A 26,210-nucleotide genomic window follows, 5' to 3' on the forward strand; every position below is an offset into this window, starting at 1 on the left:
TAAAGTCCAAACCCCTATCTTTAACGTATAAACTCTGAGGGTCAACACAATCAAATAGTTTATTGATTGATTCTAGGGACTATTAGCACAGAAGAGATAGTAAAATATTTTACTCCTTTGTTCCATGGGTTAATTATTGGCTAGGTATATGTATTTTATTATTTTTATGTATGTACCCTACCACTTTTTAAAAAACCATTTGATAAAACAGGAGAAAGTTTGGAATTTGAAAAATATGTCTCTACATGGGAATATTTCTGAGAAGTGTTATTTACTGAACTAAGGATATTTTGGAGAAAGTGTATTGAACATTCTTAAATTTTATTTCATTTTTTAAATTAATTTAGTTGCCCAATAAAAATGGTATATATTTATGGTGTACAACATGATGTTTTGAAATATGTATGTGTTGTGGAATGGCTGAGTAGAGCTAATTAACGTACATTACCTCACATTCTTACTTTTTTGTGGTGAGAACACTTAAAATCTATTCTCAGTGATTTTCAAGTATACAGTGCATTGTTATTGACTATAATCACCTCGAGCATCTTTTTAAAGCTTTTTCGGATAAAATTCAAAAAGAGGTTATTTTAATCCATCTAAAATTGTGTCTTTACTGTAGACACTGAAATTTATTTAGAAATCAACACTACAATTAATGACTTAAGAGTTTTCAGTATAATGTTCAATCTAGGTATTGGCTAGCTTTATAACAAGAATAAAGCACTCAAATAGGCAAAGATGTTTTAGTTTCTCCCCCTGCCAAAAACAAGGTTGGGAAAAGGTCTCTATTTTGAAAGCATTACAAGCAATTGGAGCTTCAGACTGGCCTTTTGGTTAATATTTATTGTTTATCTACTGAAACCTAGACAAAAATGTCACCTTGCCCTTTGAACAGATATATGATTACTTTGTGAGGTAATGGGTCTGGGGAGGGAAAAGAAAAGGAGAGAGGGAGAGAGAGAACATACCTCTCCTTGCCTATCTTAGAGAAGCAACATCTGGTGTATGGAAACTTAGCTTGCAGCTGAGTCAGACAGCCTTGGATTTGGATACCAGCTCTGCTACTCATTAGCTGAATGAATTCGGGCAAGTTAACTAACCTTTTTGTATTAGCTTCCTTATTTGTGAAATGCCAGTAATACTGCTTGACTTCCAGGGTGGTTGTGAGAATGAGAGATCCTGTCAGTCACTGCTAGCCATTGCTGTCGTTATCCAGAGGCTTTCAGTCAGTGGCATCCATTGGGCTAGCAAGGCTCAATGTCGATTAGCTTCATTATGACGTTTCTGTTGTCCCATTAGGGAATTCTTCTTGGGTAAGGGCAGGTACAGGGTGGGATTGTAACAGTTATTCCTTTCTCTTCCCCCTGAATGTATAAAGAAATCAGTTATTGTTTTACTAGTTTTAGACCTATTCAACTATTTTTCATTACTTATGTCTCTGACACCATGCTACAGATCACTGTAACTTAGGACAGGGACCTGACTGGTACTGTTCCTTTAATTCCTGGTCTACAGAATGAGGCTAATTTCACTAAACCTTTGAACCACTCCAGGAAAGTTTCAAGAATTAAAGGAGATCAGATCCCCAATTCTTTCAAGTCTCTTATAGGCTATATAATAAAAATAAGGTGGAATTTTAACCCCACAAAGAGGGTTCCTGAGGAGGAAGTTAAGAGAGGAAGGTCTAAGAGTGAAATTTAAATGTATTTATCTACTAAAGCATTTGCCTTCTTGACAGAATACTTCCTGCAAGTTACTCAGTCTTTTAGGTGCTCTGTTTTCACATATGTCAAGTAGAGACAAAACATCTAAGTTCTGGGGTTGTTGTCGTTGATTTCATAATAAAATACAGGGAAACTACCATAGTGCCTGGGACATAATAGTTGCTCAGATATCCTTTTAGGAGGAAATACCCATCTTTGATATCTTCATTGGATTTTTTTTTTTTTTGAAATGGGGTCTTGCTCTGTCCCCCCAGGCTGGAGTGCAGTGGTGCGATCTTGACTCACTGCAACCTCCATCTCCTGGGTTCAAGCGATTCTCCTACCTCAGCCTCCGGAGTAGCTGGGATTACAAGTGTGCGCCACCACACCCAGCTAATTTTTGTATTTTTAGTAGAGATGGGGTTTCGCCATGTTGGCCAGGCTGGTCTCAAACTCCTGATCTCAGGTGATTCTCCTGTCTTGACCTCCCAAAGTGCTGGGATTACAGGCGTGAGCCACCGAGCCCGGCCTTCGTTGAGTATTAAGTAGCCATCCACACAGGGACCCTGAGGATGTTGAATAATACCAGGTCTATCCTACAGTTTCTCTTTTGATTGGATTTTGGGGTTCGAGGTTTAAAAAACATTCTGGTAATTATGTAGTAAGACTATTAGACTTGTCATGGTAAGTTAGAATAGGCTTATTGTTTACAGAACCTAATTTTATCTTAGCAATAGTGAAGTGTATGGTAAGGAAAGGCCTGGTTTCCTTCCTTGACATCAGTCCCAAGATCACAGGTGTGAATCTTGTTAAAACTTTAGAAAAGATTTGTGTATTCATACTGCCCCTTGAGGTAACTTACTTAGGAAGTAAAATCATCTTTATTTTTCTCTCAAATTAGCCTGTTTAAAGATTTATTAGGTGTCTGGGAGGCTGGGATTTAGTGAATGAATTTATGTCTACCTTGTGAGTATTGGCCATAGGTTTATCGACTTCAAGTTTAATTAGAGTTTGAGACTGATTGTGTCCTCATGGCATAGATTTTCCCTCTTGTCTGTGCCTCCTAGATAATTTCAGTTGTTCTCAAGATGAGTACAAGGTCTTTTCAATCTTTATTGAAATGTGGCAATCAGAGTTGCAGTGTTAAGATTTTGAGGCCTGGCACAATGGCTCACACCTGTAATCCCAGCGTTTTTGGAGGCTGAGGCGGGAGGATCACATGAGCCCAGGAATTCAAACTAGACTTGACAACATCGGGAGACCCCATCTCTAGAAACAATTAAAAAAAGAAAACACCAGGTATGGTGGCGCTTGCCTAGGAGTATGAGGTGGAAGGATTGCTTGAGCCCAAGTCAGGGCCACAGTGAGCCATGATTGTGTGCTGCATTCCAGCCTGGGTGACAGAGCGAGACCTTGTCTCAAAAAAAAAAAAAAAAAAAAAAACCCAAAAAAGATTTTATTTGAGCTTATTTTAATGACTGTTTAATGACTTCTCTTTTCTGGGTTTAAGAGATCATTTCTTATCTTTCAAGCATTATGCTTAGTGAAAGCAGCCAGGCGAAAAAGACCACATGTTGTATGATTCCATCTATGTGAAATGTCTAGAAGAGGCAGATCCATAGAGAAAGTAGATGAGTGGTTTCCAGGAGATTGGGGGAAGAATGAGTTGGGCCTGACTGCTAATGGGTATGGTGTTTCTTTATGGGGAATTAAAAGGGTGGTGATGGTTGCACCACAGTGAATGTACTAAAAATCACTTAATTGTACACTTTAAAATGGAGAATTTTGTTATGTAAACTGTATCTCAATAATGATAAAAGCCAAATGGGCCAAGCAACAATCCCCTAGAGCCTTTATTATTAGCTTTTCTGTTTACTAAAGGCCCCAAATTAGCCTTTCCTCTTTAAGCAATTACTTTTTTCAATAAAATATCTTCCAGTATCATGAGGGATGTTTAAAAAAGGAGAGGTGATAGTTATGGAATTGTGCCAAAAGCTTTTAATTTAGTTTTTAAAATTAGTTTTTAATTATAAAATACACATAAAATTTACCATCTTAACAATTTTTTAATTATACAGTTCAGTGGCATTAAGTGCATTCACACTGTTGAGCGACCATCAGTATCATCCATCCCCAGAACTCTTCATCTTGCAAAACAAACTCCATACCCATTAAACACCAACTCCCTGATCCCCTCCTCCCAGCCCCTGGCAGCCACCCTCCTACTTTCTCTTAGGAATTCGACTACCCTGGTTACCTCTTAAAAGTGGGATCATACAGTATTTTTACTTTTGTGGCTAACTTATTTCACCTAGCATGATTTTTCAAGATTTATTCATGTCGTAGCTTGTGTCAGAATTTCCTTCCTTTTTAAGGCTAAATAGGATTCCATTGTATGGATAGACCATACTGTGTTTATTCATGGAAAAACTATTTTAAAGCAGTAATGCTTTGCCTTACCTACCCTTTGTTCTTCCTGGCTCATCCCCCCTTGTAGCAGGTCCTGGAATAACATGTTATTTGCTTATAATGTTGATGAGAAAGAAAATTGACTTTCTGCTGGGGACACTGTCCCTGTGGCGTTTGCACATTATCCTCATGTCTGTGTGGGTTTCCTCCCACATCCCAAAGCTGTGCACATTAGGTTAATTGGCATGTCTACACTGTCCCAGTGTGACTGAGCATGCCCTGTGATGGTTCCTGCCTGATACCCTGAGCTGCTGGAGAGGCTTCTACACCCACGACCCTGATCTAGAATCATTGGGCAAATTATCATCTTGTTTTTACTAATCTTTCTTAAATACATGTATAGCCCACATTTATTTCCACGTTTAATGCTAGAAGTGTTTTAGACTATACTTAGAAGTTTGGTGATGTTTTTGTGACCAGAAATATGCCATAGGAACTTAACTCTTGTTTATATCAATTAGCCTACAGTAATTTTTTTTTTTTTTGAGGCCATGTCTCACTCTGCCACCCAGGCTGGAGTGCAGTGGCGCTATCTTGACTTACTGCAACCTCCGCCTCCCTAGTGCAAGCAGTTCTCGTGCCACAGCCCCCCAAGTAGCTGGGACTACACGTGTGCACCACCCTGCCCAGCTAATTTTTGTATTTTTAGTAGAGACGGGGTTTCACCATGTTGGCCAGGCTGATCTCGAACTCCTGACCTCAAGTGATCCTCCCGCATTAGCCTCCCAAAGGGCTAGGATTACAGGCGTGAGCCACTGCGCCTGGCCAAAAAATTGCTTTTGTTATACTACGTTGTTTGGCTGAAAGTCACAATTTCTGAGAACCTACCAATGACATTACGTGAGGACTTATACTTTCTCTTTCAGCTATTTCTAATGGTACTTATCTATATGATTTTAAATAATATACTTTCTTGACTTTTTTTTTGAGACAGTTTCGCTCTATCATCCAGGCTGGAGTGCAGTGGCGTGATCTCGGCTCACTGAACCTCCGCCTCCCAGGTTCAAGCGATTCTCCCTGCCTCAGCCTCCTGAGTACCTGGGATTACAGGCGTCTGCCACCTTGCCTGGCTAATTTTTGTAGTTTTAGTAGAGACGATGTTTCACGATGTTTCGCTGTGTTGGCCAGGCTAGTCTCTTGTGATCTGCCCACCTTGGCCTCCCAAAGTGGTGAGATTACAGGCGTGAGCCACCACGCCCGGCCGCTTTCTTGATTTTTATTACTTCTGTTTCATACGTTCTTTCTTCATGTCCTGCTGTGATAGCTGACAATTTTGCTCACTTTTGTTCTCACATCCCTTTCCCATGACTTTTCACGGTAGGTGTGTTTCAATTTTTGGTTCTTTTACTTTTCAAAATTTAAGTAATACATTAATATCTTTATTTCTTGTTCCATCAAATGTGGACAGTATCTTTTGACTCCTGCTTTTTAAGATGAGGATATCAGTGCCTTTGCCCTCCACTTTCTTTAAGCTGTTCAGCCTACCTTCCAATCTATGTTTACTTTGTATTGTTGAGGCTGATCCATTTTAAGTTCTCTTTTATTTTTATTTTTTTGAGATGGAGTTTCGTTCTTGTTACCCAGGTTGGAGTGCAATGGCGTGATCTCGGCTTACCACAACCTCTGGCTCTGAGGTTCAGGCAATTCTCCTGCCTCAGCCTCCCGAGTAGCTGGGCTTACAGGAATGCGCCAACACTCCTGGCTAATTTTTCTATTTTTAGTAGAGACGGGGTTTCTCCATGTTGGTCTCCATGAGGCTGGTCTTGAACTCCTGACCTCAGGTGATCCGCCTGCCTTGGCCTCCCAAAGTGCTGGGATTACAGGCATGAGCCACCACGCCCAGCCAATCCATGTATGTTCTATAACCATTAGTCAGCCTTCCAATAAAGTAGAAAATCAGTACTCAGTGCTTACATTATTTTGATTGTGAAAATATCATTCGCAGCATAACCATTGATCACTTTGATTACATTTTTGCATACAGCTTTTTTCCCCTAGAAATTGTTATTGTCCCCTTTCCCCCTTGTATTCCTTTTTCTCTTTTTTTTTTTTTTCTTGAGACAGGATCTTGCTCTGTTGCCCAGACTAGAGTGCAATGGTGTGATCATGGCTCACTGCTGCAACCTTGGACTCCTGGGCTCAAACATTCCTCCTGTCTCAGCCTCCTGTGGAGCTGGGACTGCAGGCACGTGCTACCACATCCAGATAATTTATTTGTAGAGATGGGGTCTCACTGTGTTGTCCAGGCTGGTCTCAAACTTCTCGCTTAAGTGATCCTCCCACCTTGGCCTTCCAAAGTGTTGGGATTACAGGTGTGAGCCACCATGTTTGGCCGTAGGTTTTTTGTTGTTTGTTTGTTTGTTTATGCATTGTATTTTCATGCATGGGAGCCCTTTGAATTTGGAGATTTCCTCTATAGTAGCCACTAGCCACATATTTGGCTAAAGTTGTTAAAATGAATTAAACATACAGTTCCTACATTGCACCAGTCACATTTCAAGTACTCAATAGCTACATGTGGCTAGTGCAGAACATTTCCTTCATCAAAGAAAGTTCTGTTGGTTAGCACTGGTCTGCAGGCTCAGTGAAATTGCAAACAATATGATATCTTTTTAAAAACTTGAGACAGGCCAGGTGTGGTGGCTCGTACCTGTAATCCCAGCACTGTAGGAAATGGAAGTGGAAGGATTGCTTGAGGCCAGGAGTTTGAGGCCAGCCTGGGCAACACAGTGAGATCCCATCTCTACCAAAACAAAAAAAATTATTTATTATATATTACAAGGCAATAGGGACAGTTAGACTATAAACTGACAAAATCCAGAAAGAAGCTGAAGAGAAAAAAATATGAGGTAAAAGCCATCATAGAAGCAACAATAAGAAAAAATGTGTCTTAGCATATAGCCAAGGACAGAGGGATTGGGCTTTAGGAAATCACAAAATGAAATGTTAAGAAAATAAAATTGTGAAAATGCTTATGGAGAAGAAGGATAGATATGGAGAAAGATAAAGGATACAAATACACATAAGTGAAATTCCAGAAGAGAACAACTAATGAACTAGAAAAATATTTATAATGGAAGATTTTTTTCCTGAAATAAAGATTAGAATCTTTTTTGTTCCAAGAAATTGTCAAAATGGTAAAACAACCAAATCATAATCATACTGTTATTTAGTGAACTTTAAGGATCAAGAATTATAGGGACATCCACACAGAAATGCTCAGTGCTAGGAGACAGTGAAACAATGTCTGCAAAGTTCTGAGGAAATTGTAACCTAAGAGTTTTATATTCAGCCAATTCATTCTTCAAGTAAAGGCCGTGGACCAACATTTTCAAGTATGCAGAAATTCAGGGACTGTAGCACCCATTGGCCTTTCTTGGATGGGGGAACTATTTGGTATTGAATCCAGCAGATTAAAGGATCGATCAATAGAAAGAACCCTAGAATGGAGAAACTGATTTTTAAAAAAACTAGAAATGAGCATTGAGTTCATTTAATATAAAACTAGCTATAAAATATTTGGGGGAGTGGAGAAGTTGAAATGTTAACTTCCATATCTTTCACAGTAAAGTGACAGTAGATGCTGGGTCTAAAACTTATTTGTGTATTATAGGCAAAATATGGATGCTTTTATAATATTTTTTCTTTCTTTTATTTATTTTTTGAAGCGGGGTCTTGCTTTGTAGCCCAGGCTGGAGTGCAGTGGCGTGATCATGACTCACTGTAGCCTTGACCTCCTGGGCTGAAGTGATCCTCCTGCCTCAGCTTCCCGAGCAGCTGGGACCACAGCCCCATACCACCATGCCCGGCTAATGTAAAAATTTTTTAGAGATGGTCTCACTATGTTGCCCAGGCCGAGGCAATCCTCCCACCTTGGCCTCCCAAAGTGTTGTGATTATAGGCATGAGCCACTGCACCTGCCTTGTTTTGTTAGACAGTTAAGAACTAATGTCTTAATGACCAAACATTTACTTGAAGATTAGCATTCATATATTTAACAAATGAATGTTGTGTGCTTACTCTATACGCCGGGCAGTATTGTAGGCACTTGGGATATACATTAGTGAACAAAACACAGGAAAGTTTCTTTCCCTCATAGACATTACATTCTAGCAGAGGTACACAGACATAGGTGAGTGGTACAGCGTATTATAAGGTGATACGTACTTGGGGAGGTAAAAAGAGGTATAAGGAGGATTTGGGTTACAAGTACGGTCAGGGTTTTGCTGAGAAGGTAACATTTGAGCAGACACTTACTTTTGAGACATCTGGTTAGACATCAAAGAGGAGATACATGTACAAATCTGAGTTATGGAGACAGGTCTAGAGTGGAGATGTAAATTTGGGAGTTGTTGGTATATAAATGAAATTTAAGTCATGAGACAGAGTGAGATAACCAAAGGAATGATTGTAGACAAACTTAAGACTAAGGACTAAGCCCTGGGGTTTGCAGCATTAGGTGGTAAAAGGAGGCTCCAGCACAAGAGTGAGGAGGCATGGTCAGTGAGGTGAGAGGAAACCAAGAGATTGGGTCATGGGAGCCAAGTGAGGAAAGTGAATCACAGAGAGTGCGTATCTGTCAGATGCTGCCGCTGCAAGTCACTTGAGGGCCGAGAATTGGTCATAAGTGACCTTGATGGACAGTTTTGGTGAAGTTGTGGGCAAAGAATGACCTGATTGAAATGAACTTTTTTTTTTTTTTTTTTTGGAGGCAGGGTCTCACTGTCGCCCAGGCCGAACTGCAGTGGTGCAGTCACAGCTCACTGCAGCCTCGACCTCCTAGGTTGAGCTGATCCTCCCACCTCAGCCTCCTGGGTAGCTGGGACTACAGGCGCATGCAACCATGCCTGGCTAATTTTTTAATTTTTTTGTAGAGATGAGGGTCTCGCTGTGTTGCCCAGGCTGGTCTCTAAGTACTGGGCTTAAGCAATTCTCCTGCCTTGGCCTCCCAAAGAGCTGGGATTATAGGTGTGCACCACTGCACCCAACCTTGAAGTTACTTTAAAGGATATGAAATGAGGCAAATTTGAGAAATGGAGGTGGTGGAGAAATGGGATCAAGAGTTTTTGCTTGGCCGGGCACGGTGGCTCACGCCTGTAATCCCAGCATTTTGGGAGGCCGAGGTGGGTGGATCATCTGAAGTAAGGAGTTCAAGACCTGCCTGACCAACATGGTGAAACCCCATCTCTATTAAAAATACAAAATTAGCCAGATGTGGCGCACGCCTATAATCCCAGCTACTTGGGAGGCTGAGGCAGGAGAATCGCTTGAACCCAGGAGGTGGCGGTTGCAGTGAGCTGAGACACACCATTGCACTCCAGCCTCGGCAACAAGAGCAAAACTCCATCTCAAAAAAAAAAAAAAAAAAAGGAGGTTTTGCTCATTTTAAGCAGGGGAGAAAGAATGGCTTGTTTGTATCCTGATGAGAATGATCCAGTAGAGGATGCAGGGAAAGAGAGGGGAGAGGTGCTCAAGCATTGAAGAAGGGGCTTCAAAAAGAGGGGATAGGCATTAGGTAGGAACACAAATGGTTTGTGGGAACAGGCTGAAGACAGTGTATGTGGGCTTAGTTGCTGGCAGGTGGATTAGATGGCGGTAGTGAATCTTCTCTTCTGGTTGATTTCTAGGTGAAGTAAGAAGGTCAGCCACTGAGAGAGGATGGGGAGGTGGTATTAGAGATTTGAGGGGTGAGGAGAATAGGGAAAAGAGGAGAGGACAGAAAGTAGCAGAAAGGGCTCACTTCAGGTTCAGGGTTCTGAATTTAAAGTGAAACCATCCGCTGGGTGTGTTTGTGTTTCTGTGTGTTTCCAGCCATATTTAGCTACCTAGGTGCTGGTGCAGAGGCAAAGAGGCAAATTGTAAAGTGTGTGATTGTGCCAAGCCTGTGTGATGAAACAAAAGAAGGGGTAGGGTAAGGGAATTGAGATCGTGGGCGAGGGAATGGGATTGACTTTGGAGTTAAAATTGTTTTGTTGTTGAGTTTAAATTCTCATGTTGTAACTTTTGTTTAAAAAGAGCATGTTACAACATCTCATTTTCACAAAAAGTTCTCTGTTCTTTCTTCCATCCTTTTATTTGTAGTATGCCTGGAGAAATGTCTAATGATCTGTAAATTCTGTTGATGGTTCCCAGTGGCAGGATTTTGAGCACATTTTCATTTCTTTCAGAAGATGAAGATAAAGGTCTGAGTTCTAAAGTCAGGCACCTCACTTTCTCTTCCACCTCTCACTTAGTAGCTCACTGACTTTGGGCAAATCACATGCCATTTCAGAGCCTGTATTTCTTTATCTGGAAAAGATGAGAATCAAATGTAATTAAAAAAATGTAGAAATGCTAAGGAAATTGCAAAATGCCATGCAAATGGCAGTTATTATTAGAAGTAGTCTTAATTTCCAGAAACTGTGCTCTTCTGTTTTGGAGAGGCCTTATTCTAAAGCTCTAGTTCTTCATTACTACATTAGGAGAAGGCACTTATGCAGGAATCCTAGGTAGGATGACTCAATTTTATCAAAGCCTTCTTTGTCTGTTTTTAGAAATTCATTTTTAATAATGGTAGCTTTAAAATCATAGTGAAATTTTGAGTACTTAACAGGACCATCAAAGTGTCTTTTTAAAAGATAAATCATTCCTGTAACATTTCATATTCAGAATAATTTTATAGATTTAGTGGGATAAATGTTCAAGGTGAAAATCTGAAGGTGAATTATACTTATGTAATAGAATAGCTTTGCTACCAGGTAAGCTCATATATTTGGAATGTGTTTTCCCACACATTTGTGAAAGCAAACAGAGAGGTCTTTTACTCCAAGTTACAGGTAAAACCATGACATTTTGCAAGCTCTAAAATGATTGGATTTTCTAGTCATCAAAGGTTTAACCTGAAGGGTACAGACAAACTGACATGCAAAAACAAGAAGCCTGGCCCTGTTATTTGTAAACATAGGGACATTGGATTTTCCAGTACTTGCTGGAATCAGTTTTGACAAGCCTTCTCAAAAGAGGCCAGCTTTATCAACATCATCAAACTGTTTTGAGTTGAGTTATCCGAAGATGTTACAAATTTTCTCCTAGTTTGGTGATAACTTTATCCCTCCATTGCTACCTCGGTTTGAAATTCCAAACCACCTTTAAGAAAATAACCTTGGCCCAGTTAGCCAGGTATGTCATAAAAATAGCTTTGAAAAAGGGTAAGTATGTATCAGTCCAGAAGTAAGAGCATTAATGCTGACTCTTTCTCCCTACAAACCATTTTTATAAAGCATAATCAAGATACTTTAATTTAGATAGTTATGTCCAGTGTTTAGAGAACCTGTAGTTGTTTTTTTAACTGCAAAGACTTTAACCAGTTGGACTCTTTGAACCTTCGTATCATTAAGCTTGTCCTGGAGCACTCATTTTCTCTAGTTTCTCAAGCTCTTAACCCAGTCTTTTGTTTTCTCACTGATTACCCAAGTTCTTGCCTCTTGTTTCATACCTATGATTGAAGCCACCAGCCATAAACTACAACTTTCTGCATCATCACCTTCCCTGCTTCCCTAAACACAGCATAGCTACATTATCATTCAAGTCTCAGAAGGATAGCGTGTTTCTCCTTCTATTTAAGGAAAATTCCTTCATCTTTGCTCCTAGTTTCTTTTCCTCTGAGATCTGGATCCCCAAATTTCACATCCTCTGGCTTCAGTCTCTCACTTTCTATTCTGTTTTCTCCTACAGACCGAGCATGCTTGAGTATTTTTATCTACCAATACTAAATGGAAAAGTCCTTGACTCTGCAACCCATTTTAGTTATTGTCCTTCTGTTTGCCTTTTTCAAACTAGACTCGAAGAAATTCACATGTTCCATTGACGACTCAGCCCACTCTAGTCTGACCCTTTACAGCCTTCACTCCACTGATTTTAACCAAGAACAGCGACCTCATGCTACTACACAGTGGACATTCTTTCTCCACGTTCCTTCTTGTGTGGTGCTGCATTACTTACTTACTAGGGCCTTACTTACTAGGCTTCCTGCATCTTTTAACTCCCTAGCTTCCTTCATACCCTTCTACCACCCTCTCCAGCTTTCCCTTCTCTGGTTTCTTTTTGAACTATTCTTGCCCCTCCCTTTAACTATGGCATTCCCTGGGACTCTGTCCTCACACTGCAGATTCTCACTGCATGATGACAAAGCTTAGTTAACACAGTTGAGGGCTCCCCAAACTGTGTCAGCCTTCCACTTTCAGACTTGAATATTAAGCAGCTGGCTTCACATCTCATTCATTCAGTGAATTGTTGATTCATCAATATTCTGATCATCTACCATCACCAGACTGGGTCTTAAAAGACTGAGTAATGAAAATACAGGTTCTGCTGTGTCAATGGGAAAGACGGGGAGAAAAACCAGACAGTGGCCACACAGTGAATCATGTATTCCGAGAGAAGCAAGCAAAGGGTGCCGTGAGCACAAAGCAATAGCGACAATCACTGGTTCTGAGGGCTTTTCAGGACGTTATCCTTGGGACCTTAAGTTAATCAAACATGCAGGAAGAGAGATTCTTTTCCTCATTTCTCACATTTCTTACCTCAGTCACTCAGTCACCTAAATTTTAAAAACCCAGTTATCCTTGGCTTCTTTGTCATGTTAGGTTTTCAGTCAGACACCAAGTTCTACTCATTTCAGTCCCAAGATAGGCCTCAAGTCCAGCCCACTCCGCCAGTTGTACTACCTCTGTCCTGATTCAAGGCCTCGCCATCTGTCACCTGCATTACTGCAGTAGACGCAAGTCAGCTCCATGCTTTGATCTCGTTGGATCTACCTTTCCAAGGCCAGCGGAAACGGGCACCTGACTTAGTCACTGCTTTGTGTGAAAGTCTCTCAGTCCTGCAGCAGATATTCTCCAGCCTCTCATCAGAGTCCGAGAGGCAGGGCGCCCCTAAATCTGTCTCTATATAGCAGGTCCGAGTGCTGCAGATTCTGATTCTGTAGAGCTGCTGGACTGGATGCTTTGTTTTTAAATTCCCTAAGAGATTTTGACACCTGACCAGACTGAGAAACCCTTGGCCTGCAAGGATAAAGTCTGAGTCCCTCTGCCTGTGCACAAGGCCCTTTGTGACCTGGCTTCAGCTTCGCAGTCGGCTGCATTTCCTGTCACATCCTTTGCCACACTTGACCCTCACATTCCAGCAATATTGAACCATGCATTCCCTTACCATCACACCATTTTGTGTCTCCCTTCATTTGTCCCTTTACGTAATTGCCCTTCTCTTTCTCTTAACCTGGGTGAGGTATCTTTCTTTTGTTCCCATGGCAGAGATCAGTGCACAATGATGTTTGCCAGTCATTTCTGACTCTCATCCTCTCATTTTTCTGTATCAATTTATTAAAGATTGCATTAGAGGGTTCAACACTGTCATCTTACAACGTACATAAACAAGCTTTTGCTTTTTTCTCTTAAATGACTTTCATTTCAATTTATGTAAGAAAAAGTATAATTTATCAACAAGTGCATTTTTAAGTGACTTGTTTGGTTTTGAAACTGAAGATATATTAGAATGTAGTTTGGTGATTAATGATATCAAAAATAGACCAAAACAACAACTGCTTTCAGTGACCCAGAGTTTGGGATTCTTGAACTTTGCATTTGAAACAAGCTGATTACATTTTATAATTTTTATGTTTGTAAATGACAAAGGTTTGGGGCTGCCATTTTCAAGCTTTTCTTTGCACGTAATTTGGGATGTGGATGGTATTGATTCTCAATAAGTCAGAAGTTAAGTTGATAATTTGTCACTGTATTTTTGTTTTTTAATGTTGGCTTTTGAGATAGTAGATTCATCTTGATGTTCTGAGTAAGAATTTTGATTAGGTAAACACAGTTTTTGGAGCTGGAGATTGTGACAGAACTTTGCAGAAGTATCATTTCAAAGATGTCAGAATCTGAGTTCTGTCTTGGTATAACGGGTGTAAATTACACAAGGGATGACTGTGAGTGTTAAAAGTTATAGTGGTCAGAATCACCACCACCTAGCCTTGGTTGCAATACTAATTATGCCTGCCTGAGTCATGAGCACATTCATTCGTTTTCCACGAAAAGAAAGCATGTTTAGATAGTTACACTATTTTTTGATTTTTCAAAAATCACAGTTGCCTCTACCAATTTAAACCCCATGCTCCAAATTCCAGAAGTTGACGAGCCCTGACTGGGACCAGCGTAGCTTGAGATGTGAATTGTGTGACTCCAGATAATTTACTCAACCTCTCTAAACTTCAGTTTACTCTACTGTAAAATGTAGAGAATATTGTACCATCTGCCTCACAGGGTTGTTGTAAGTATTAAGTAGTACTTACCATAATCACTTAGTAAATGGTAGCTGCATTATTATTATTACATTTAAAAATACCCACCTGTTTACTTGTTCACTTTGCCACAAGACTGTAAATTTCTGGAGCCCTTGACTTTTTCATATTTGCATCTCCAATACCTGCCTAGAGTCTAATGTAGTTGTGATTCACTGTTTGCTGAACTGAATAAAACAATGTCCATCCAAAAGGAAAACAGATAGATCTAGCAGAGGAACACCAGAAAGGGAACTAAAAGGGCAAAGGGGAAATGAAAAGGCTTGTTGCAGGTATTACAAACAAGCTCAATGAGCCTTCTTTTCTGGGCCTCGGTCCTGCTCCCCTCTAGTTGGTCTTCCACTATGCCAGATAGACCAGCTGGGCCTAGAGCAGAGAGAACATTCCTTGAGAGTTTCACTAATGGACTCAACATTGAAAAACCCAACTTTTGTGATAAATTAAATTGTATTGGGTGCTAACTTTTCATTAGTCTTTGCTACACTTTTTGTTGAGCTAGAGATAGCAGTCAGTGCCCATAAGTGACGTGTAATGTAAGGCTACATTATATGGGGATTATGCTTTTGGTTGGTATTTATTCAAATCCAGAGTCTGTTATTTGAAGACACCATTTTTTGCGGCTTTATTTTGCAGGTCCTGGGAAGAACAGGACACTTACTTTCTTGGCTACTTTGTAAAGTTTTAAAAAATGTGATGTTTGACTGGGCGCGGTGGCTCATGCCTATAATCCCAGCACTTTGGGAGGCCGAGGTGGGTGGATCACTTGAGGTCAGGAATTTGAGACCAGCCTGACCAACATGGTGAAACCCCATCTCTACTAAAAATACAAAAATTAGCTGGGTGTGGTGGCCGGCGTCTGTAATCCCAGCTTCTTGGGAGGCTGAGGCAGGAGAATCGCTTAAACCCAGGAGGCAGAATTAACCAAGATTGTGCTACTGCACTCCAGCCTGGATGACAGAGACTCTGTTTCAAAATAAATAAATAAATAAATAAATAAATAAAAATATAAATAAATAAATGTGATGTTTGTTGTATATCCCCCGAGTCTCTACTATTGGAAGTCATATGTATCTCTTTTTTTTTCTCTCTCTTTTTATCCCCCTCTGTGTCTCTCTTTCATTTGTTCATTTTTTTTTTTTAACACATACAGGCTATTATACCTTCATTAATGAGAGCAATGGGTGTATGAGAATATGTTTAAATTCACATATTGCTGCATTTGCCACCAAGGACCTAGACTCACTATTGTCATAAACTAAAGTTGTGTGTGTACGTTATGCGTATTTACATTTAAGCAGATTGAAGCTGAATTTCCGTTGGCCATCTCATTGCGGTGTACCTTTCTGGCAATCATGTTTTGATTATTTTCAAATGTATTGTTCTATTGGAGATAGATCATATCGAATGATACTCAAGAATAGTGACCATGAAGTACTGCTTATAAAATATTTATATATGAAGACTATTTCTTGATTTTACTTCTAGGACATTCTTCTAAGTTTTTTTTGTTGTTGTTGTTTTGAGACAGGGTCTCACTCTGTAACCCAGGCTGGAGTGCAGTGGCATTATCTTGGCTCACTGTAACCTTGACCTCCCAGGCTTGTGTGATTCTCCCACCTCAGCCTCCTGAGTAGCTGGGACTACAGGCACGTGCCACCATGCCCAGTTAATTTTTGTGTGTGTGTGTGTATATATATGTACACACATATGTATATATATGCACACACACACACACACACACACATATATATTCTTGAGTATCATTTGATATGATCTGTCGCCAATAGAATGATACATTTGAAAATAATCAAAACATGATTGCCAGAAAGGTACACCGCAATGAGATGGCCAACGGAAATTCAACTTCAATCTGCTTAAATGTAAATACGTATAACGTACACACACAATTTTAGTTTATGACAATAGTGAGTCTAGGTCCTTGGTGGCAAATGCAGCAATATGTGAATTTAAACATATTCTCATACACCCATTGCTCTCATTAAAGAAGGTATAATAGCCTGTATGTGTTTTTTTAAAAAAAAATTTTATATATATATAAAATTTTAATATATATATAAAATTGGTAAAGATGGGGGTCTTGCCATGGTGCCCAGCCTGGTCTCAAACTCCTGGCCTCAAGTGATCCACCCACCTTGGCCTCCCAAAGTGCTGGGATTACAGGCATGAGCCACTGCACCTGGCCAGTTCTTTGAAGGTTTTAGTATTAGAAGAATATCTTTAATATAGGAGTACTTTTACCTTATGGCTTAGCAAAGGCTATAAGTATATTCTTTTGTATTTACAGTTTTCTAGGCTACCAGGAGTTTTCTCTATGTATAGTATTTTTTGCTTTAATATCTTCTTCTGTTTTTAGAAGTCTTTAGAAATGTATTTATTGAATCTTTTACTTGTATAGGTAAAATCCAATTTTATGTGAATCAAGTTAGAGATTATATTTGTAAAAGAACTTTTGCCGGGCGCAGTGGCTCATGCCTGTAACCCAGCATTTTGGGAGGCCGAGGCGGGTGGATTAGGAAAACACGGTGAAACCCCGTCTCTACTAAAAATACAAAAAATTAGCCAGGCGTGGTGGTGGGCGCGTGTAGTCCCAGCTACTGAGGAGGCTGAGGCAGGAGAATCGCTTGAACACGGGAGGCGGAGGTTGCAGTGAGCTGAGATCGCACCACTGCACTCCAGCCTGGGTGACAGAGTGAGACTCCATCTCAAAAAAAAAATTTTTTTTTTTGCAAAGAGTAACATTTTATTTAAATATCTATTATTATTTGTGATTTATTTCCTTCCTTTTTAGTGGATGATGCTGGCAAAATAGAACACGACGGTTCTTCCGGAATGACCATGGACACAGAGTCGGAAATTGATCCTTGTAAAGTGGATGGCACTTGCCCTGAAGTCATCAAGGTGTACATTTTTAAAGCTGACCCTGGAGAAGATGACTTAGGTAAGAAGAAGTGTTTAGACATTGTACATCCTCATCCAAATGTTTCAGCCTGATTACTTTTGGGTTATTTAGATTGAGAACATTTGGAATCTTTTCTGAAGTAACTTTTGTATAAGAATTCCAATGTCGTAATAGCAAAGTTTGTAAAAAGTAATAAGAAAAGTATGTAAAAAGAAATAGATGGAAATGAAGTTTTCAAATAAATTATTGAAGCTGTCTTCTTCTCGGATAGGTGGAACTGTAGACATTGTGGAGAGTGAGCCTGAGAATGATCATGGAGTTGAACTGCTTGATCAGAACAGCAGTATTCGTGTGCCCAGGGAAAAGATGGTTTATATGACTGTCAATGACTCTCAGCCAGAAGATGAAGATTTAAGTAAGTAGGTGGCCTTTTTGTGGGAGAAACTTTTATGTTTCTGGAGCTTTTAAGTGACCAGCGTTTGAAATAAGTAGCATTATTTTAGAGATGATTATGCTACTACATTCCAAGGGAAACATCAGTGACTCTTTTATGTATGCTTATAATGTTGCTTTAAAACCAAGTTATGGTGAAAGCCAAGAAGTGAATGATTCATTCAACAAATATTTATTGAGTGCTTACTACGTGAAAGCTATGTTCTAGGTATGTAATATTTGGACCTTCTTTCCATTTGTCTATTAACTGAATTCAAATAAAAACATGTTTCCTGTAATTTCTGTAAACCTGGTCACAGAAGTTTTTGTAACTTTCTACTTTACTTAGATGTTGCTGAAATCGCTGACGAAGTTTATATGGAAGTGATTGTAGGAGAGGAGGATGCTGCGGCAGCAGCGGCAGCCGCTGCTGTGCATGAGCAGCAAATGGACGACAATGAAATCAAAACCTTCATGCCGATCGCATGGGCAGCAGCTTATGGTAAGTTGCCCAGCACCTCTTAGCATTGAAGAAGTTGGTTCTTGAACATGAATCCATGATTGAAAAATGGTTTCTGTAGTCTTAGGTTTCAGAAGTCTGAAATACCAGTGTCCTGTAAGGATTATTTGAATTGAATTAGAGTATAAAGTCTACATTTTGTGTTTATTTTTAACAGGAATTTCTTTCATGTGTATATTACGTAGAAGGAAGTACTGCAAGAAGTACACAGGCTTTCAAGCTGAAAGTTTTCATCTTGATTATATTTGGCCCATGACTTTTTCATTTTGGGAGACAAGGGAGTCCATGGGGCAAAACTGCTGACATGCGTTTTTTAGCTTTGGAAGCTAGGCGTTTCCTACGGTCTCACGATAATAAATGTGCTCATAAAACCCATGACCTAGAATGGGGAATTTCTGTCATTCATGAGTATCATGGCTTACTTTTCGTTGTTGTAGTTAATAAAGAATTCCTAATTCTTTAAAATTTATAATACTGTATAATTTTGTTTTTTAATACACATTGTTAGGTAATAATTCTGATGGAATTGAAAACCGGAATGGCACTGCAAGTGCCCTCTTGCACATAGATGAGTCTGCTGGCCTCGGCAGACTGGCTAAACAAAAACCAAAGAAAAGGAGAAGACCTGATTCCAGGCAGTACCAAACAGGTGAGGGCGCACGAGTTCCATGGCGCAGCGTGCTCTCAGAGGAAGCTCTAGTATGTATCCACAGGGGTGTCACAATGGCATTTTAGCTGCTAGACCATATGTAGCTTTGTCTATTGAACTTGAAAATATAATTTTCAGAATTCAGTGATATTCATGAATGATTTCCTTAGATAAAAAGAAACAGTACATGACTGAGAAACATGGATGAGAAAAATTCAAAACTTGGATGATTTTTATGTGTACATGGAATGAAATCCCTCAAATATGTTATAAGCATTAACTTTGTAAATATAGAGAATCTATGTCAGCATAAAGCAGGTATAATTTACAGAGCAGCAGGATAAGTACTTTAGTTCATACAACATTCCTATTCTTATATGATGATATGGGTTTAAACTTTGCTGTAAGTTAATGTAAGTTATGTTTTTTGGAATAAACAGTGGAAATTTTTGTCACCAAAGTTTATTTTTATGAATAATTTTCCACCAGTTTGTTTATTTTTTTTTGAGGCAGAATCTTGCTCTCTTACCCAGGCTGGAGTGCAGTGGCGTGATCTCAACTCACACTGCAACCTCTGCCTCCTGGGTACAAGTGATTCTCCTGCCTCAGCCTTCCAAGTGGCTGGGATTACAGATGTGTGCCACTGTGCCCCACTCATTTTCATATTTTTAATAGAGATGGGTTTTCAGCATGTTATGTTGGTCAGGCTGGTCTCGAACTCCTGAGTTCAGGGGATCTGCCTGCCTCGGCCTCCCAAAGTGCTGGGATTACAGGCATGAGCCACCATGCCCAGCCAATTTTCCACCAATTTCTAAATTGCTGTAGGTTTAATCACTAATTGATAAAAGTTACATATTCATTAATTTTATTAAACTAGAGGGAGTGAAGGTGGTACAGTCCTCATGAATGAAGTTTCCAGACCATTTTCTCTATGACTAGGTTGCTATATCTCTTGTGTTGAAAAACAGTAAAAGGAATGTTAAGTAGCAAATAGTCCAATTTAGGAGTCCTTGGCCAACAGTGGTCAGAACCCACGCTTTACATTCGCAAAGAAACTGGAACAGAACTTGGTTTGAGCACTCATACTCCTTTCTTTTCCTTTCTTAGCAATAATTATTGGCCCTGATGGACATCCTTTGACTGTCTATCCTTGCATGATTTGTGGGAAGAAGTTTAAGTCGAGAGGTTTTTTGAAAAGGCACATGAAAAACCATCCCGAACACCTTGCCAAGAAGAAATACCGCTGTACTGACTGTGATTACACTACCAACAAGAAGATAAGTTTACACAACCACCTGGAGAGCCACAAGCTGACCAGCAAAGCAGAGAAGGCCATAGAATGCGATGAGTGTGGGAAGCATTTCTCTCATGCAGGGGCTTTGTTTACTCACAAAATGGTGCATAAGGAAAAAGGAGCCAACAAAATGCACAAGTGTAAATTTTGTGAATACGAGACAGCTGAACAAGGGTTACTGAATCGCCACCTCTTGGCGGTCCACAGCAAGAACTTTCCTCATATTTGTGTGGAGTGTGGTAAGGGTTTTCGTCACCCCTCAGAGCTCAAAAAGCACATGAGAATCCATACTGGGGAGAAGCCGTACCAATGCCAGTACTGCGAATATAGGTCTGCAGACTCTTCTAACTTGAAAACGCATGTCAAAACTAAGCATAGTAAAGAGATGCCATTCAAGTGTGACATTTGTCTTCTGACTTTCTCGGATACCAAAGAGGTGCAGCAACATGCTCTTATCCACCAAGAAAGCAAAACACACCAGTGTTTGCATTGCGACCACAAGAGTTCGAACTCAAGTGATTTGAAACGACACATAATTTCAGTTCACACGAAAGACTACCCCCATAAGTGTGACATGTGTGATAAAGGCTTTCATAGGCCTTCAGAACTCAAGAAACACGTGGCTGCCCACAAGGGCAAAAAAATGCACCAGTGTAGACATTGTGACTTTAAGATTGCAGATCCGTTTGTTCTAAGTCGCCATATTCTCTCAGTTCACACAAAGGATCTTCCATTTAGGTGCAAGAGATGTAGAAAGGGATTTAGGCAACAGAATGAGCTTAAAAAGCATATGAAGACACACAGTGGCAGGAAAGTGTATCAGTGTGAGTACTGTGAGTATAGCACTACAGATGCCTCAGGCTTTAAACGGCACGTTATTTCCATTCACACGAAAGACTATCCTCACCGGTGTGAGTACTGCAAGAAAGGCTTCCGAAGACCTTCAGAAAAGAACCAGCACATAATGAGACATCATAAAGAAGTTGGCCTGCCCTAACAATACTTCTACAGACGTTTGTAGAGATATTGGCCTTGAAGCAGAAAATTCATTTTAAAGCCAATCAGTCTCGTTCACATACAATACTGTATATTGATTTATGCTGTGTACAAATAGAATTACTGCTTCTAGTTGACTTTTTTTAATATACATTTTGTTCAGTAGTGTGTTCTGAATTCTATTCAGTTTGTTTAATAAATGGGGAAAACTGGCAACATGCTAGTTACTTTTAATAAAGTAATCCCTGATTCTATACCGAATTTTTATATCTTAGAATTTTATATTTATTTAAATATTTACCTTGCTTACCTTGATGGTACTCTTCTAAGACCATTAACTTAAGGTAACTTTATATTGGTAACTCTGAAAGTATTCATGTTGACTCATTTTCCTTCCCCATACATTTCTCACAATAAAATTGTCAGAGACATCTACTAATATAGATGGGAGATTTTACAGTCAGGTCTAATTATCATAACATGGAAGTCATTTACTTAATATTTTCAGACCACTTGACAGTGAAAGTTTCCATTTGAGCTTTTGCGTCCCTGGCTTTGCTTAAGAGCAGTGGCTGGGTTCGTGTTTACTTTTCAAATATATTACTTTTGGTTTTCTTTGGATTATTTACATCTTTTGTCAGCATAGCAAACTTTTAGAAAACCTTATTGAAAAATTATGCTTGATCATGTTGTATTTTGATTATTCTGTCTGTGCGGCTTCGTCTTGGAATGGTTTTGTGCTACAAATGACATTTACTGAGGACTGCATTTTGGAATCTCCTAGAGGTAACTCATGGCTTATAGGATCTTTTGCAACTTTATGTATGTAAATGTACCCTGAATTATATATATACACATATATATCATGTACCTGTGTGTATTGCTTATTTTATATATTTATACACACAACCCCAAGTTACAGTAGTTGTTTAAAATCTATAATGAAAAGTATTAAATTTACAATAACATGAAAGATCCAGGGATGCATGAGAGAGCATTTTGTAAGTCATGCTCTTCAGAGAGATTACTCAGGTGAAGAATTAGAAGGAAAATAAGGACACTAGTATTTTTGAAGAGTAAAGATATTTTCTTTTAAATATCTTTGGTAATTGAAAAATAGAGGTTAAGATGTTTCTAGGTAGAATGTTTTCATACAGTTTCAGCTCCATGTCTTTATATTTTTCTGAAAAGCAAATGAGTATCCAGACATGACTCCCACAGTTCTCTTTGAGAAGCCCGAGAGGGAACTCTGTCTTACCTAGTGAGAGGGATGGAAAAGAAGTGATGGCTCTGTGGACCAGAGAACAGGTGCTAATTATGGCATCACACTCGGCAAGTTCAGGCCGATCTGGTATTTCTCAGACAGTTACAGTTAGCAAACTTTAAAAACTTAACACTCAAGTTGGCTTTGATTAAAATGTAAAGATGTGTTTTAAGTAGATAAGGAAAGTCTGAGGCCTTATTTGGAACATCACTAAGTCTTCCAAAGGTTTTTTGTTTTTTTTTTTTTTTTTAAGATGGAGTCTCGCTCTGTTGCCCAGGCTGGACTGCAGTGGCATGATCTTGGCTCACTGCAACCTCTGCTTCCTGGGGTCAAGCAATTATCTGCCTCAGCCTCTCAAGTAGCTGGGATTACAGGCGCCTGCCACCACGCCTGGCTAATTTTTTGTATTTTTAGTAGAGATGGGGTTTCACTATCTTGGCCAGGCTGGTCTTGAACCCTGACCTCGTGATCCACCTGCCTCGGCCTTCCAAAGTGCTGGGATTACAGGCGTGAGCCACCATGCTTAGACACCACATAGGTCTGAATCAGTGTCATACAGTCATAAAAGAAACTCAGTTAATTAGAACTTGGTTGTGTTAAGACGAATCTTGGAGAACAGAAAACAGTTTTGGGGTCCCTTCAGTTGGCTATTGGTCCATCTGCATCTAGCACATTGTAGGATATTTAGAAATTGTCTTCCCACCCTATAGCTGCCTTGCCACCTCATTATGGTGCTCTGTCCCCTGTGTACTTAGGTTTTTACCTTTCATCTTTCTCTTTGCCATTGATGTTTGTATTCAAGAGTTACATTTTTAGGGTTAGAAATAAAAATATTTGGTGTTTGGCAAACCTGAAGTGCTAGACTGATTTAGTCTAGTTTTAAATCAAGTGCTTTAGGCAGGTGTGAACTCTAGCCCAAATGCCAGTCAAAGTCAAGGCATGGGTTTTCCTAGCCTATCTTATAGGAAATTCCTGTACCTTCTTGGCCCCTATAATGTGTGTGTTTTTTTTTTTTTAAAGTAACTTACAATTTTGTGATCCGTGATTCATTGCCCTGCGATTCTTGAAAGCTCTGTCTGTTTTTTTGTGAGAACCTTTAAAATCTCCCTTAATTTTTATTTTCCCAGAAATAATGTAAAAACACTTAAATGAAAGTGGAAATGTATTAATTTTAAATCCTATAAAATTAATACAGAAAATATAAATGATTGGGTCTTTTTTTTTTTAAATAAACTGAAAGATAAAGAACACAACACTTCACACATTTTATATTTCTCTTACATACTCTGGAATCATACACAGTTCTTTTCTTTTTAAAGCACAATATTAAAACCTTTAAAAGGTATTTAAGGGTTTGGTCAAGTGAATATGATAAAACATTTGTCTGTATAAAGAGAAAATGAAATCGTAGTCACTGTTATGTACTGACATTAGTTACAACCTAGTTTTAATTCTTAAAACAATTTTGATTAGCAAAGCTAAAAAAAAATGGATGTTTCAGTTAAATGTTTTAAAGAGGTACAGATTTTTACAAGGACATAATATAAGTTATTGTTCTGTAGAAATATCCTATTAAATATTGTATGTCCCTCCCTCTGTACACTTTGTAAAGAAAGTAAAATACATAAAAAGAAAATCATATAGGGATGTGTGACATTATTGTAATTGTGTACTTGAGAATAACGTGCAAAAATAAAAATCAGAATATTTTCCTGTTATTGAATGTTTAGTCTATTTGATACCAGTACTAAGTTAATGCTTTTTCTTAAGGAAAAAAAAATGTACAGTTTTTGTAAACCTAATAAACATCAAAAGCAGTGGATTATTTTCATCCCCCCATTTCTTAATTCCTTTTTCACAGCAGTGGAATGCAAAGTGCTTGATTGCTTTGAATTTTGTGACTTGGATGCAAATACTGGTAACATTTCAGTTCTGTGAATTTGCAAGTAATATTTCAGAGAAGTTAAGAGGTGATTGGTGAGTCCTTTGATGAGCATGTCCTTGGAATTCAGTTTTTCTTTTATCTTTATAAAGGATTTGTTTTATTAGCATCTCCAGTTCCCCGAGATAAATTACCCATGCATAAAGTGGTTTTTGAGAGCACTTTAAATAAAGTTCATTTCAGTATTAATTTACAGCATATTTAATCAGTGGGTACTGTTACCACCTCCACAGCAGAAATCGTGCCCTCGAGTTACCACTTGGTGCCCAGTTTAGAGGACTCTAGTAGATGCTAACATACTAGAGAATGGTCATTGCCACAGTTAAAAATCGGCAGTTAAGTAAATGTCAGGAGTCAAAAGAGAGTTGTGCCATCTTTGATTTTATAGACAAGATTCTGCAGTTCTTCCGACTGTATGAACAAACAAATGTTTGCCTAATAGTTGAAACAATAAATCAAAATTTTAAGTAAATGACGAAGGGAATGTGAAGAATGTCACTGTCCAGAGCCATAAATCAGACAAAACCATAGCATACTGAAAAACTTGTAATGGAACACCTAACAAATGACACCTAACCTGTCTGTGATCCAACAAGTCAGATAATGTGCTGCTGTATTCTCTGGGAATCCCAGTATTAACAATTTCATTTCCCACAAATTCTAGCATTCATGTAAGGAAAAACATGGCCAATCAGTATCTTAAAGGGACAGTCTTTCAGAGCAGTGGTTTTCAAAGTGTGGCCGGGCAGCATTGGCAGCATCTTAATTTCCTGGGACTTTGTTAAAGATGCAAATTCTCAGCCCCACCCTAGTCGTACTGAATTGGGAAACTGGTGTGGGACCCAGCGATCTTTGTTTTAACGTGTTCTCCAGGTGATTCTGATGCCTGTTCAAACTTGGGAAACACTTTTAGAGCACTTGAGGAACCTAAAAGATGACTGGTTCAACATTTTGTGTGGTAGATAAGAAAATGACAAAAAATCAGAAATGAACAGTGAGAGAAAAATAGGACCCAGACAGTTGATACCTTCCGTTTGCTGTTTTAAAAGTGTAAGCCTGCCAAGTCAACAAGTATACCTTTAGCGCACATGTAAATAGCCTGCACTTCCTAAATCTTGTGTGGCTTCCCATAGTTACATTCCTCAAAGGTAAATTGAGTTCAGAGGAAGATTCAGCATTTAAAAGAGAAGGGCTGAAAAAGATTGTGTGTGGGTGTGTGTGGGTGTGTGTGGGTGTGGGTGTGTGTGTGTAATTGGCCCAGGGTTACTTAAGTAAATCATAATTAAAAAAAAAAACCATTTTGCCACATTCTGTAACTGTTTAGTTAAGGTCAAATTAAGTTTACCCTATGGATTTTGTTTCATCTTTGGTTTCGTGTATATATTGTTTGCCTTTTTCATAAAAATCTTGGATTTGTTATATATTGTTTCTGTTATTTTTGACATCTTTGCTATTGTAAATAAATTACTATTTTGTTTTAAGTTACCCTAGTGGAGTGTTGGCTATAGACAAGGTATACACTCGAAATGAGGAGATTTAAATTACACAGTTAATGAATTCCCAACTTGCTAGAGGTGATTCGACTCCCTTCAGTAGTTCAACACTAATAATAGCACCAAGGAACATATCACTGGTGCATATAGGCGTAGCATCTGTACCAACTTGGATTTCAAAATCATGTT

At 39.0% G+C, this 26,210-nt stretch overlaps 1 protein-coding gene across 10 annotated transcripts in view; it reads left to right on the forward strand.

Moving 5' to 3' along the window:
• The window catches only part of ZFX (zinc finger protein X-linked), a 67,831-nt gene extending 41,822 nt beyond the window's left edge, over positions 1–26,009 (forward strand). For 7 of the 10 annotated variants that reach the window (XM_015127106.3, XM_077988320.1, XM_077988319.1 and 4 more), the window contains 5 exons: positions 17,321–17,470; positions 17,703–17,846; positions 18,213–18,365; positions 18,892–19,032; positions 20,140–26,009. In XM_015127106.3, coding sequence (XP_014982592.1) covers positions 17,321–17,470; positions 17,703–17,846; positions 18,213–18,365; positions 18,892–19,032; positions 20,140–21,323 — 1,772 coding nt within the window. In that variant the 3' untranslated portion in view covers positions 21,324–26,009. The remainder of the gene's footprint in view (positions 1–17,320; positions 17,471–17,702; positions 17,847–18,212; positions 18,366–18,891; positions 19,033–20,139) is intronic. The other 3 variants (XM_077988323.1, XM_077988322.1, XM_077988321.1) reach the window with 1 other exon arrangement.
• Positions 26,010–26,210: the final 201 nt, after the last annotated feature.

This window comes from Macaca mulatta, chromosome X (assembly GCF_049350105.2).
Source record: "Macaca mulatta isolate MMU2019108-1 chromosome X, T2T-MMU8v2.0, whole genome shotgun sequence".
Classification (NCBI taxonomy): Eukaryota; Metazoa; Chordata; class Mammalia; order Primates; family Cercopithecidae; genus Macaca; species Macaca mulatta.